The sequence below is a fragment of the Macaca nemestrina genome, chromosome 13, assembly GCF_043159975.1.
Source record: "Macaca nemestrina isolate mMacNem1 chromosome 13, mMacNem.hap1, whole genome shotgun sequence".
In the NCBI taxonomy this organism is placed as follows: Eukaryota; Metazoa; Chordata; class Mammalia; order Primates; family Cercopithecidae; genus Macaca; species Macaca nemestrina.
The window spans coordinates 10,907,681-10,922,155 of record NC_092137.1 but is presented as its reverse complement, the minus strand read 5'-3'; the positions used below and the strand labels follow the sequence as shown (position 1 = coordinate 10,922,155).

Genomic DNA, 14,475 nt, shown 5'->3' with positions numbered 1-14,475 from the left:
ATCAATGAATGATGGAACCTCACCAGTTGAGTGAAGAGGCTGGACCAGGTGTTTGCTCAAGTCCCAACCAGTCCTGAGGAAATCCATCACAGGGTGATGCTGTGTGAGTGGATGGCCCCATGGTATGCGGGCTCCAAGCTAGAATGGATGGATGACCCATCCCCACTTAGGGCTCTCTGTGCTGGCGCCTGGCCTCTGTCCCATACTCCAGAGCTCATGCCCACTTACTTTTGACACGAAGCCAGGCATCCAACAGCAAGGGTCTCCAGGTGAAGTGGGCTTTTTTTTTTTTTTTTCTTAGACAGAGTTTCACTCTTGTTGCCCAGGCTGGAGTGCAGTGGCGTGATCTCGGCTCACTGCAACCTCCTCCTCCCAGGTTCAAGCAATTCTCCTGCCTCAGCCTCCTGAGTAGCTGGGATTACAGGTGCGCACCACTACGCCCAGCTAATTTTGTATTTTTAGTAGAGACGAGGTTCCTCCATGTTGGTCAGGCTGGTCTCAAACTCCTGGCCTCAGGTGATCTACCTGCCTCAGCCTCCCAAAGTGCTGGGACTACAGGCATGAGCCACTGTGCCTGGCCTAAAAACCATCTATGGTTTTTAATTTTCTTTCCACTAATGTACCATTTGCTTTTTTCACAAGAAGACAGCTGGCCCAGTGACCCTCAGAAGTGGACTGCAGAAGTGGGGGTACCTCCCAGGTAACATTCTGTCTGCTTACAGTAGTGGGCCAATCAGGGGGAGGGCAGTTGGTTCGGGGCTCCCTGCGTCACTTCCCTTCTCTGGAGTTAGGGGCCAAGTGTAGGTATCATATTGAAAACTCTACAACTGACCAGGGTTCTCGGAGAACAACCAACAGCATCAGATCCAGAGTCTGGGGGGACTGGGCTGCTCCTCCATGCCAGCCAACCCCACCTCACCCTGTTCAGGAGCAGCCTCCCCAGCAGGAGCTCACCTGGCTTCTCTCTCTCTCTTTTTTTTTTTTTTTTTTTTTGAGACAGAGTCTCACTCTATGCCCAGGCTGGAGTGCAGTGGTGATCTCAGCTCACTGCAACCTCTGTCTCCCAGGTTCAAGTGATCCTCGTGCCTCAGCCTCCCAAGTAGCTGGAATTACAGGTGCACACCACCATGCCCAGCTAATTTTTGTATTTTTAGTAGAGACGGGGTTTCACCATGTTGGCCAGGTCAAACTCTTAGCCTCACGTGATCCACCCGCCTCAGCCTCCTAAAGTGTTGGGATTATAGGCGTGAGCCACCATGTCTGGCTACATGGCTTCTCTTACACACCTCCAACAACAGGACACTCACTACCTCACAAGACAGTCCATGCCACTGCGTTGCTGAGTTAACACTTTTCTCTGGCATCTCTACCATCGTGGTGACTGTTCTGCCAGCGGAGCCTGCTCCCTCTCCCACACAGTGGTTCTTCAGGTGGATGAAGAAGGCACCTGAGTCCCTGAGGCTGCTCTGCTCTTGTCCACAGAGCCCACTACCCTGCTGCGCTTTGCAACAGGCCGTGCTCTGATATCCTGGCCTCCTGTCAGCCCCGGGGGCCCTCTGTGCAGCCTCCACAGGGGAGGACTGGGTGCAGCACCCAGGCGCCCTGGAGAAGCTGCGAGACGGAAGCGAGTGGTGAGGAGCAGCACGGCCGCATCCTCTTCCCTGGGCATATGCACGGGGCGTGATCACCCTCGCCTGGCCCTTTCCTCCTCTCCCAGCACGCGGCTCTTGGAGAGGTGAGAGTGCCTCCACCTGTCTGTCTGTCTCACTGTCATGCAGGGGCACAGACTCCCAGGTGGCCCAGTGGCAGGACAGGCAAACGCTACGCCCCCGCCAGGACTCGCCCTCGCCAGATGTAGAGGCTGGTGAATACACACATGGATTTCTTTTCCAGGTTCTCCAGGTTTGTCTTCAGAGTGTTGTAAGCGGCTGTTCGGGACTTCAGGTCCATCTCGATCTGCGCCAGTTGCTGTTTGGGAAAGCAAAAGCTCCTGGTGACCTTGGGCACTGAAGGAGTTGGCTGAACACTTTGAAATGGCCACAAAAGCTCATGGTGCGTTCAAGAAAAAGAACTGCCCTGGCCATTTGCCAGGATGGCTTCCGTTTACCAGCATTTGGCCCTTCCAAGGAGCCCCTGTGTGGCACCCAGGCGCCAAGCCATGATGGCTTTTCTAGGATGACTCAATGAGCCCAACCTTTCCTGATTTCAAGCCCATCCTGAACAGTGGGGACATCCCACACCCACACCTACCCTCTCGGGCTCTGCTGGGGGGCAGCTCAGGCTGACCCCCAATCGTTGCTTCCAGGAGGACCCGACATTGCCTGGCCCTCACAAATGCCCCGTCTCCTGGCTTGGCTGTGCCAATATCCCTCGCATGTGTTGGCAGGGGCAAGGAAGTGCAGTGGACAGAAACAAGACAGGCCCAGGCTCAAGCCACGCCCTCCTGCTTTCTGGCCGACTGGCTCAGGTTCCCCATTTGTTCCAGAGGGCGGATAATGCCAGTGCTGAGAGCTGACTGTGCCAGGCTCCTTCCCATTCCCTCCTCGCAGCCTCATGCAGTAACACCCCACCAGCTTAGGCAACCGGCCATGGCAGGAGCATTTACACCACGGCCATCAACAAATGCTACAGGCCAGCACATGGCTGCTGACGGGAGAATCTCAAGAGTCAATAGATGAAGAAAATGGGTGCTCCACAGAATGCCAACAGCTTTAGTCTAAATATATACATTTTTATACATGGATGAATCCATTGTAAACTTTTAAACATTGGTTACCTTTTGGGAGAATAAAGGGAATGGGGGTGATGATCACAGCTCGAATGATTTTATTATTTTAAAGATAAAATCATAAAATAATTTTAAAGATAAAATAATTAAATATAATTAAAATGATAAAAATGATTAAATTAAATGATTATATTCAAATGGTAGGCTGGGCAAGGTAGCTCATGCCTATAATCCCAGCAATTTGAGAGGCCAAGGTGAGAGGATCACCTGAGGTAAGGAGTTTGAGACCAGCCTGGCCAACATGGTAAAACCCTGTCTCTACTAAAAATACAAAAATTGGCTGGGCATGGTGGTGGACGCCTGTAATCCCAGCTACTCAGGAGGCTCAGGCAGGAGAATTGCTTGAACCCGGGAGGCGGAAGTTGCAGTGAGCTGAGATCGCACCACTGTACTCCAGCTTGGGTGACAGAGTGAGACTTTGTCTCAAAAAATATATATAATAAAATGGGCCAGGCACGGTGGCTCATGCCTGAAATCCTAGCACTTTGGGAGGCCGAGGTGGGCAGATTGCCTGAGCTCAGGAGTTTGAGACCAGCCTGGGCAACATGGTGAAACCCTGTCTCTACTCAAAATACCAAAAAGTTAGCTGGGCATGGCGACGTGTGCCTATAATCCTACCTACTCAGGAGGCTGAGGCAGGAGAATTGCTTGAACCTGGGAGGTGGAGGATGCAGTGAGCCGAGATCTCACCACTGCACTCCAGCCTGGGCAACACAGTGAGACTCTGTCTCAAAAAAATAATAATAATAAAATGATAAAAATGATAATTAAAGAAAAAGATTTAAAGTGATGATTTTAAAGATAAAAACTAAATGTTTTTCTCTTTACATTTTGCCATGTTTGTTTTTTAATAAAATTCATCTTTTTATAATAATTTTTTAAAACTTTCAAGTTTGAAATGATTATAGATTCACAGGATGTTGCAAAAATAGTACATAGAGATCCTAAGTACTCTCCATGCAGTTTCCACAGTGATTTCCCACACCTCACCATACAACTATACTATTCGGCACTATACAACTGCATACTATACTGTACTGTGCAACTATATTGTACGACTATACAACTATATTAAACTCTTCTGCACTATAGAAGTATACTGTGCAACTGTATAGTATACAGCATTATGCAACTATATAACTATATGATTACTATTCTGCACTATACAGCTCTATTACTATACTGTACTGTCCTATACAACTATACTATACTATACTATTCTGCACCACACCATCATAGTTCTGTATCATAACCAGGAAACTGACATGGGTACAACCCACAGATCTTGCTTTTTAAAATAAGATTTGTATATTTTTTGGGGAAAAAAAGCAAAAAAAAAAAAATACTGCTTGTCTTTATTTTTCTGATTTCATCACAAGCCAATGAAAAATTGCTGAGAGGTATTTGGGAGCAAGTAAAACAATGGTGGGAACTAGAGTTTTGGAACCAGTGAGGCCCACATTTAAATGCCAGTTCTGACTTTTACTGGCTGTGTGACCTGATATAAGCTCCTTGACCTCTCTGAGCAAAGTGACCCAGAATTACTGTGAGATAATAGAGGAATCTCCTTTGACTAAATGTCTCTAGTTGACAGATTGAGACCTCTCGTTGGCAGAACGAGGCTGAGGCGGGGGGTGTCACACTGTGTTCCTGGTGTAGGAAGGACTGAGGCAGCCTGTGTTCCTGGTGTAGGAAGGACCGAGGGAGCCAACACCCCGGAGCCTCTGCCCCTGCTCCCGCCAGGAGCTGCTTCCCTGCGCTGGGGCCAGTCCAGGGCTTCCTTGGGAAGTGGTACCATGCACACAGTCAACCTGCAGGCTCTGGTCCCCAAGACCTGCATCCCCATCCCGGCATAATACTCCAACTGTGGCAGGCCCTGGATCGCGCACTCAACACCTCAGCTTCCTCTTCTGCACTCAGAGGAAAGCGATGTCCACCCCATGGCATGAGGTGGATAGTAAGAGAGCCCAGCACAGTCTCGGGCACATCTGGAATGCCACCAAACCAGTGCCCTCCTTCCTTCCTGCCAAAGGCACTCTTAGGGTGCTCTGGATGGGAGAAGCCAGGTCTCCCTACAGCCCCTCTGCCCCCTCCATGTGCTCCAGGGGCCCTCCACACTGAGTCTGGCATCCCTGGGACTCAGAGAATCCCAAACTGGCCCATGGTGAGGCAGAGAAGGGCCAGCCCCACCAGCCACCGTGTGCTTCCAGTTCCTTGGTGGACATGCACGGCGCCCTCTGAAGGGAACACCTGACACAGGTGCTCTGGGCAGCCCCTCCTTGAAGGGCCTTCCAGAATCACTGCCTGATCGTTCCAGCAGGGGCCTGGGCCCCTTTGATGTTAGCAGCCCCCGAGGTGCCCCACCCAGATTCCCGAGCTTTCTGGCCCCACCCTACTTTCCAGGAGACCTGCAGGAGTTGCCAGAGGACAGGTCAGAGGCCCAGCTCCACCCTGACCCTTGGCCACAGTCACAGTAGAGAACCGGGCGCCTTTGTTCCTGGCCCAGGCTGAGACTCTCCCACAGCCATGGGGGCCAGCAGGAGACGGGACACATTAGGGGCTCAGTGTTTTGTGGCAGAAGGGAGAGCCAGGCCTCAGAAACCATCAGCCTCAGTCTCATGGTCCTCATCACTCTCGCCCTCAGTGATGATACAGAGAAGTCACCCAGCTCCAGGCGCCCACAGCATCCCCTGGGACTCGAGTCACAGGGTGTTCATTTTATCAAGTGGAGTGGAGGCTATTGCTAAACAGGACAGAGGACTGTTGGGACACTTACTGCCTCTCCATTGTCACAAGTGGAGAGCGAAGAGCTGGTGCAGTATCTCAAGAGGTTAGGGCTCCCAAGCCAAACTCTCCACTTAAAGCAAATAGTTTTGCAGGTGAACAATCCCCTGGGGGCTAAAGGTGTCAGGTTCGTAGGAGTAGATGATGGGGGAGCTGCCTTCACCATTAGTAACTTTTTTTTTTGGTGGGGGGATGGAATCTCATTCTGTTGCCCAAGCTGGAGAGCAGTGTAACCTCCACCTCCCGGATTCAAGCGATTCTCCTGCCTCAGCCTCCCGACTAGCTGGGACTACAGGTGTGTGCCACCATGCCCAGCTAAGTTTTGTATTTTTTAGTAGAGACAGGGTTTCACCATATTGGACAGACTGGTCTCGAACTCCTGACCTTGTGATCCACCCACCTTGGCTTCCCAAAGTGCTGGGATTACAGGCGTGAGCCACCGTGCCTGGCCACCATCAGTAACTTTTGAAAAAAGAAGTGGAGCAGCAAGTGAATGGGTGCTGGGCCCTCGAGGGGAGGCCAGGGGACTGACTCTTTCTCTGTCCAGGGCTGCCCTAAAACCCCAAACCTGCCCAGTGCATGGAAGGAGGCCACACCTCAGAAACCCAGAGGCCCAGTCAGGGCAGGCTGAGGCTGTTGACAGGGGGGCCCTACCCAGGCTCAGACCCCAGGCTCTTGCCCGCCTGACCCACCAGTCAGCTGTCCCCCAGAGCAGTCCCTTTTCTCACCTTGGCTATTGTGTCCACCACGCTCACGAGCGGCTGCTTGGCAGGGTATTTGGCCATGTCCCATTCAAAGTGGGTCACAAAGGATGTTAAGTCAACTGGAAGAATACAAACACATTTCAACACATGAGCCTGCGCTCTGCGTCCACGAGCGAGACTTCGGAATCCCAAGTCAAGCATCACCGTAGACATGAAGGCAGCCATCACGGGCAACGCTGGTGGGCAGGCACAGGGCTCTGGCAAAGCAAACGTTCCCTGTGGGAACAGGGAGCTGTGAGCCCGTGGGAGCTGTGAGCCCGTGGGAGCTGTGAGCCCGTGGGAGCTGTCAGCCCAAGCACTAGACAGTTTCAACCTTCACTTTCCATTTCAAAGAAGGCATTTTCCACATTAGCAAAATACTGGACTTTGTGACTGTGGTTTATATTAAACGGCAGGGAGGTGCATTTTTCAGTATATGCTATTTAGAGAAAAGTCTCTGGTGAACAGACCACACCAGTGTTTTCACATATTTCCTTTTTTTCTTTTCATTCCACCAAACCCACTGCCTTCAGAATGTCTCTGGCTCATTCTAACCAGGTGTGGGGTGGAGCGAGCCCCGGAATTGAAGTCAGCTGACTCAACCCTTAGGCTAGGAGAGAATCCATTTCCCTACCTGAGACACAGCGGAGTGGCACCTTGCCTGCTCTCTTCAGATTAGTTCGCCACACGCTTAAAGAGAGCTACCTGGGCCAGCCGCCCCAGGACCTGACCTCTTTTAATACGCCGGTCTATGGGAGAGCGGGAAATTCCCTGGAAGCTGCAGTGCCACAGTGGCCCCTGGAATTCCTGCGCCCCTGGCAGAGGGCCCTTCCTATGGCCGATGTCCCAGACCAGGCTCCCTGTGCACCGGCACTTCCCAGTCTATCCTGGTGCATGAAAGGGGACTGTCACGCTCACTCCACACCCATCACCCTGCTGGGGACACACACTAGACACCACGCCCTGCCCAAGGTCCACAGGGAGACCCCTAGGCAGACACTCCACAGAGAGCTGGGGGCCCGGCGATGACCTCCTGGAGTGCTAAGGGAGGACGAAGAGCTGGCGCCGGCTCCCGCTAGGGAGGATGGAGACCCTCCACTGGGACACAGACATGGTATTCACGCGGAGGCTAAGGGGAAGAGGAGGCGGCCATGTGGCCGGTGATGGAGGGCGTTGGGTGTCAGGCAAGGAGGGCTGGCAGCGTTATGTGCTCAGCGCACTGTGAGTCAGAGAAGAGGGAGTGTGGACGGGCACTGAACAGAAAGGGGTAGGATCGGTCACCAAGGGTCATGTCTGCACTTCACCGAGTGCCAAAAACAACACTAGATCCCACCCACTCAGCCCCTAGCACGGGAATTGGACTGAGATTCCTCCAACCCCGACAGTGGTGGCCAGTGGGGTCACCAAATAAGACTCCAGCCGACCAAGGGGAGCAGGCTAGGGACACTCACACACTCTGGGGGAGTCCTCTGAGGCTGGCGTGGAGGAGGCTCCAGGCGAGAAGCCAGCAGGAACGTGGGAGGGAGAGGGTGGTGCCAAGAGGAGTGGGAGGAGCCCTGGGAGGGGAGAGGAGGACAGGGGAGGACTGACTGGACAGGGTGCAAGGCAATGACGCAGGCCTGGTGACACCAGCTTTCCCATTGGGTGGCTGGGTGGAGGGAGAGAAGTACACTAAGCTGGGCAGCCATGGAGGTGGGAGGGATGGGGACGGAGGAGAGGAGGCAAGTTCCGCCTGGGACAAGCTTGAGTTTGACATGTGGGTGGATAGGTCCCCAAGAAGCAGATGGGAATGAAATGGGACACGGAGGAGGAAACCGGGCTGGGGAAGAAATGCCAGCGTGTGAGATATAGGAAAGGTCTGAAGATAACAGGACGATGATGGTGACAATGACCATTAAAGCAGCTGGCACTTACTGCTGCTGACCTTGGGCCAAGACACATGAATTATTCCATTTAATTTATTCTTCATCCCTATTAAAACCCTATGATGATCTTGATTTTACAGATGAGGAAACTGGCACAGAGCAAGCTATGGAAACTCCAGGATAAAGGGAGACAATGCGTGAAGCACCTAACGCCCTGCTTGGCCCATGGCAGGGCCACGGCTCCCTTCCCTGCCACATCCACTAAGTGGACACAGCCATGCAGCAGGTGGAACCTGCCCAGGAACCACACTCAGACAGCTTCTAGACCACCGGGACTCGAAGGAGGTCTTTGGGAGAATTTGTTTTACAGACTTAGGACGCTGGTGTTGGAGTTAACATGGCGAGTCCTGGCCTGTTGACAAGAGTACCTCTGAGGCAGTAAGGGTGGGGCCCTGATCCAATGGAATTCGAGGCCATATAAGAAGGGACAGCAGAGAGTTGGATCCGTGCTCTCTCTCTCCTCATGCAGGCACCAAGGAAAGGCCATGGGACGACACAGCAAGAAGGTGGCCATCTACAAGCCAGGCAGAGAGCCCTCAGGAGAAACCAGGCTGTCTGATCTTAGTCTGTGGTTTAAGCTGCCAAGTCAGTGGTATTTTGTGACAGCAGTCCAGGCTGACTCAGACATTGGTATTAGTTTGGGTATTAATACAGGTTTTGGTATTGCCACACACAGTGGGAATGACCTTGTAGCAAGGGTGCAGGCTGGGGAGGAAGTGAGAGCAGGGAGCGGTCAGAGGGTAACCAGGAGGATTGGGAGGACTCCTCCTGCGGCAGGAACAGCAGCGAAACTCACCTCCAGGACCCCACTGCACAAGCACAGGCAAGTTCACCTCCCACCATGGGCCCAGAGCCATCCCACAAGCCAGGAACCAGTCTCAAGGCACCAAGCGGCAGCCCAGGATGGGAGATGGCAAGGCAGTGTGTGCTATCCCATCCATCTCTTCCCTCCAGCTCCTACCTCATCCCCTCTGACACCCCAGGCAAGTCCCCACAACTCCCCACTCTCCTCTCATGGCTGCCTCTGTCCTTCAACATGTAGGACAGGGAAAGACCAGCTCCTTCCAGGGGTGGCCCAACTGTCCCTGCTCCTGCTGGCCTGAACTCCACTCCTTGTGCTGTCTCAGGTTCCTCAAGGACAGTGACTGTGACTCACTGGTCTGTGTGTTCCCAGAGCCTGTCACAGTGCCCTGCACAGAGCAAGTGCTCCATAAACATGCTCAAAATACTAACAGACTCCTCCTGGCAACCATGACTGTGGTATCAGCTTGCACTGTCTACGTGGCTTGGAAGAGATACATTTCAGATCAAGCTTGTGTCTCTGGCCATTTGCACCAAGTCCAAGGCCTTCATGGCATTCAGACCAAAGGGCTGAGGTCTCCCTTTCCATCTGAAGCATCCCTGCCCTATAACTCCTCCAAGACTGAACCCGCTTCTTGCAGCTTGGTCTTTGTTTCCATCACGGCGCATGTGGCACTAAAAGTCTGTCCCCAGCAAGGCTGTGGCTTCCAGAAGGTGAAGGCCGTGCATCGCCACCGTGTGCCCAGCATGTGCTTGGTACTGACAGATGCCAGGGAAGTCCGAGATGATGTCTCCCTGCAGGGGCCTCCAGAAGCTTCTGGGTGTGTGACTGTGACTTCCTCCTCATCTCTCACATGTCTTGAACACCAGCTCCAGCCGTGTACACTGAGCCTTGCCCCAGGTCAGGCATCCAAGCCCTTCCCTGTCCATGCACCTTGCCTTTGGAAAGAATGTTGTCTGAGGATGGCCCTTTGCCATCCCTCTGGTCTTTATGTATTTTTTTTGAAATGGATCTCGTTCTGTCGCCCAGGCTGGAATGCAGTGGCACCATCTCGACTCACTGCAACCTCTGCCTCCAGGGTTCAAGCAATTCCCCTGCCTTGGCCTCCCAAGTAGCTGGGATTACAGGCACACACCATCACACCCGGCCAATTTTTGTATTTTTAGTAGAGGCAGGGTTTCACCACGTTGGCCAGGCTGGTTTCAAACTCCTGACCTCAGGTGAACTGCCTGCCTCGGCCTCCCAAAGTGCTGGATTATAGGCATGAGCCGCCGTGACCAGCCAGATCTTGCTTTTTAAAATAAGATTTATGTATTTTTTTCAAAAAGAAAAAATAATGCCTGTCTTTATTTTTCTGATTTCACCACAAGCCAATGAAAAATTGCTGAGAGGTATTTGGGAGCCAGTAAAACAGTGGTAGGAACTAGGGCTTTCGAACCAGTAAGGCCAACATTTAAATGCCAGTTCTGACTTTTACTGGCTGTGTGACCTGATATAAGCTCCTTGACCTCTCTGAGCAAAGTGACCCAGAATTATTGTGAGATAATAGAGGAGTCTCCTTTGATTAAATGTCTCTAGTTGACAGATTTAGACTTCTCGTCAGAATGAGGCTGAGACACCCATTTAGTGCTGGGATTACAGGTGTGAGCCACTGTGCCCAGCCCCTCTGGCCTTCTCTACTCACAGTACCACAGCTTGCCCGCGGCAGCTTGGAACACACAGGGCTTGCCTCCCCTGCCTGGGCTGTAGTCACTAAAGCCTGGGCCTCAGAGGGGGTAACGCGGACCTGGGCTGAGGGCCCATGAGGTCAGACCATGACCGAGGCAGGCTCACCCCTCATCAAAACACGCTCTGCACAGGCTGGCAACTCTTGAGCCATGACGGTCTTGTCCGAGAACCAAACCAAGGCCTGCCCGGCAGGCAGCAGCATGAGGGATGGTGACCAACCAGGCTGTGGCCCATCGCCCAGCAAGCCAGACAAGCCTCGAGGGTTTCTGTCTTCTGTGGACATTCCGGGGCCCAGGCCAGGCAAGGTATGTTTGCCAGCCCTGGCTGCAGTCAAAGCTGTCTGTGTCCTTCCCTGCTCCCGGCTCAACTAGAGGCAAGGAACAAGCAGAAACAACAGGTCCCGGTGAAGCCAAGAGCCTGTGAAGCCATTCAGTCCATTTACAGGTGAGAAAAGGAAAATCCAGAAGTGACTTTTGGACCAGGTCTGACCGGCTGCGAGCTGTGGTGCCCTAATTGTTCCCGGAGGAGATAGGATTAAAATGCAACAATGCATGCCTCTGGTTCATCCTGTCAATCACTAGTTCATGGGTGCCCTGCAGAAGAGAAAGATTTCCTCATTCAGGTAACACTGGGACAGCCCAAGTCAAACTAAGTTTAAAAAGGCCCCTCGGTTCGCGCGATGGCTCACGCCTATAATCCCAGCACTTTGGGAGGCTGAGGCAGGTGAATCACAAGGTCAAGAAATCAAGACCATCCTGGCCAACATGGTGAAACCCTGTCTCTACTAAAAATACAAAAATTAGCCGGGCATGGTGGTGCACGCCTGTCGTCCAGCTACTCAGGAGGCTGAGGCAGGAGAATCGCTTGAACCCAGGAGGCGGAGGTTGCAGTGAGAGATTACACCTCTGCACTCCAGCTTGGCGACAGAGCGAGACTCTATCTCAAAAAGAAAAAGAAAAGAAAGGTCTCTCTAGGCTGGTTTATGGCACATGCTGTATTTTTTGTTTGTTTGTTTGCTTGTTGGTTTGTTTGTTTTTAAGAGACAAGGTCTTGCTATGTTGTCCAGGCTGGAGTGTGGTGGCTATTCACAGGCACAATCACAGTGCACTACAGCTTTGAATTCCCGGCCCCAGGCAATCCTCCCACCTCAGCCTCCCTACAGCCTCCAGGCTTCAGAATGTGCTTCACTAATTCTAGTCTTGGGAAGTTGAGACCCGACTCACAGGAGGCACAGAGGTCATAAAGCCCATTCAACAAACGAAGCTGAATTTTCTCCTCCTGAGAAGAGAGGCCACTGCTGGTACCATCAGGACTGGGGATGGATACTGCATAATAGTAACATCTAACTTAAGGTTATATTAATTTTGCATAAAATATAAGCATTTTGATCGCTATTTTAATATAAGCTAAAGTTCCTCCGTTGTTTATGTAGAAAAGTAGCTCTCTACCTGAAGTCAGCCTTGCAGTCCTGGACCCGAGGAGTGACCTTCTGGGAAATCAGACCCGTTTGGTTAACGTGACAAGGTGATTTTTTTCTTAGCATCAGCAAAAAATTTCAGTGTAACAAACAGACTGCATTTGGGAAGGCATTTGATAACTGCCAATCTCTAAAGATTTGTATTCAACCTAAAATGATTTGCTATTTTTGATTCCACCAGTTTGAGCGGGTTGGAGAAAATCCAAAGCAAATGACTCCCTCTAACATTCACACAAGGAAAGACCTGTTTGGGCACCGGGACTGCCCGGAGGCTCCTTGTATGTCTGAACCCCATCAAGGCCACCCAAAGTGAAGCCTGGAGTTTAAGCTTCCAGTGGCCATAAAACAGACAGGCTCAAAGAGCAGGCAGTTGGGACACCACGCGGCATCAAAGCAAGAAGCAGACCACATGCAGAAAGAGACAGTTCACCTTGAACTCCACAAGGTCAAAGCGTTCCCAGCTTCCAGTGGCATGCAGTGCTGCTCAGGAGAGGCAGGGGTGATAGGACAAAGAGGAGGGGACGAGACGGTGGTTATCTGTGTCATATGGATATTGTGGCCAAGTTACAAGGTTGTTACTTGAGAAATCGTGGTAACTTGATCACTGCACCCCTACAACCAGACCGAGATTCCACCTTCCCGGGACATGCGGGCATCACGCCGAGCACAGACACAGCAAACAATGCATAACCTACTCTTTAAACATTTCATTTTTTCTTTCAAGCCTGCAATATAATAAGGTGGAGTTATTAAGCCACATAGACACACAAAGCCAAGATCACAGGTGGGGTAGGAACATTTCAATTTGTCAACTTAAACAGCCAAATAAAGTCTCCTCTGGCCAGGCGCGGTGGCTCACGCCCATAATCCTTTGGGATTTGAGAGGCCGAGACTGGCAGATCACCTGAGGTCAAGAGTTCAAGACCAGCCTGGCCAACATGGAGAAACCTGGTCTGTACTAAAAATACAAGCCATGCGTGGTGGCTGGCGCCTGTAGTCCCAGCTACTCGGGAGGCTGAGGCAGGAGAATCGCTTGAACCCAGGAGGCAGAGGTTGCAGTGAGCCGAGATCGTACCACTGCACTCCAGCCTGGGTGATAGTGTGAGACTCTGTCTCAAAAAAAAGTCTCCTCATGTTTTCAGAAGGGAAAAGTATGAATATATGTTATATTTATAACAAAGGATATAAATTTTATTATAAACATATAGTATATACAGTCATGCATTGCTTCATGACAGGGATACATTCTGAGAAATGTGTCATTAGGAGATTTTTGTCATTGTGTGAACATCACAGAGGACACTTACAAAAACCTAGGTGGTATCGCCTGCGACACACATAGGCTATCTCGCAGAACCTACTGCGCCTGGGCTACACACCTGTAGAGCATGTGACTATACTGAACACTGCAGGCAACTGTAACACATGGCATTTGTATACCTAAATATTTCTAAACATGGAAAGGGTACAGTAAACATACAGTATTATCTATTGCTGTTATTTTTTGTTTGTTTGTTTTGAGACAGAGTCTCACTCTGTTACCCAGGCTGGAATGCAACGGTGCGATCTTGGCTCACAGCAATCTCTGCCTCCCTGCTTCAAGCAGTTATCCTCTCCCAGCCTCTCAAGTAGCTGGGATTACAGGTGTGCACCACTACGCCCAGCTAATTTTTTCTGTATTTTAGTAGAGATAGGGGTTTCACCATGTTGGCTGGGCTGGTTTTGAACTCCTGACCTCAGGTGATCCACCCGCCTCGGTCTCCCGAAATGCTGGGATTACAGGCGTAAGCCACCACACGGGCCCAGTATTCTCTCTACTCTCATCTTCAATATACATGCATAGAATCACGTAAGTTTAATCATTTCTACAGATATTTAAATATTTAATTCTAAAGTTTCCAAAGTCTCAAAGGTTTTGCCTTGCACACTTTAAATGCACTGAAATAGCATGCACATAGTTAATGAACCAAAATATCATTGGAATCTAAAGGTTCCTCCTATCAGCACGGGGGAGGCAGACATTCCCAACGTGACTACACTGCAGGGAGCCTTCAGGGCGCAGCCTCTGTTCTTATTTACTGGATGGCAATTGAAGACTGGCTGGAGGCCTTCCTCAGCACAGGAAGGCATTTTTCATACCTGGTTTGGGCAAAGGGATAAATCGGTGAGGGTGAGGTGAGGGGGCTGAATTGCCCAGGTGGGGAGAGTGGTGGCTCTGGAGAGGGTGG

General features: G+C 51.4%; 1 protein-coding gene across 6 annotated transcripts in view; it reads right to left on the bottom strand.

Moving 5' to 3' along the window:
- The window catches only part of LOC105486488 (ATPase H+ transporting V1 subunit C2), a 63,442-nt gene that overhangs the window by 14,347 nt on the left and 34,620 nt on the right, over positions 1–14,475 (bottom strand). For 3 of the 6 annotated variants that reach the window (XM_071076228.1, XM_071076230.1, XM_071076226.1), the window contains exons 5-7: positions 12,943–12,972; positions 6,301–6,395; positions 1,877–1,968 (exon numbers count right to left, since the gene is read on the bottom strand). In XM_071076228.1, the coding sequence (XP_070932329.1) occupies positions 1,877–1,968; positions 6,301–6,395; positions 12,943–12,972 (217 nt within the window). The remainder of the gene's footprint in view (positions 1–1,876; positions 1,969–6,300; positions 6,396–12,942; positions 12,973–14,475) is intronic. The other 3 variants (XM_071076229.1, XM_071076231.1, XM_071076227.1) reach the window with 1 other exon arrangement.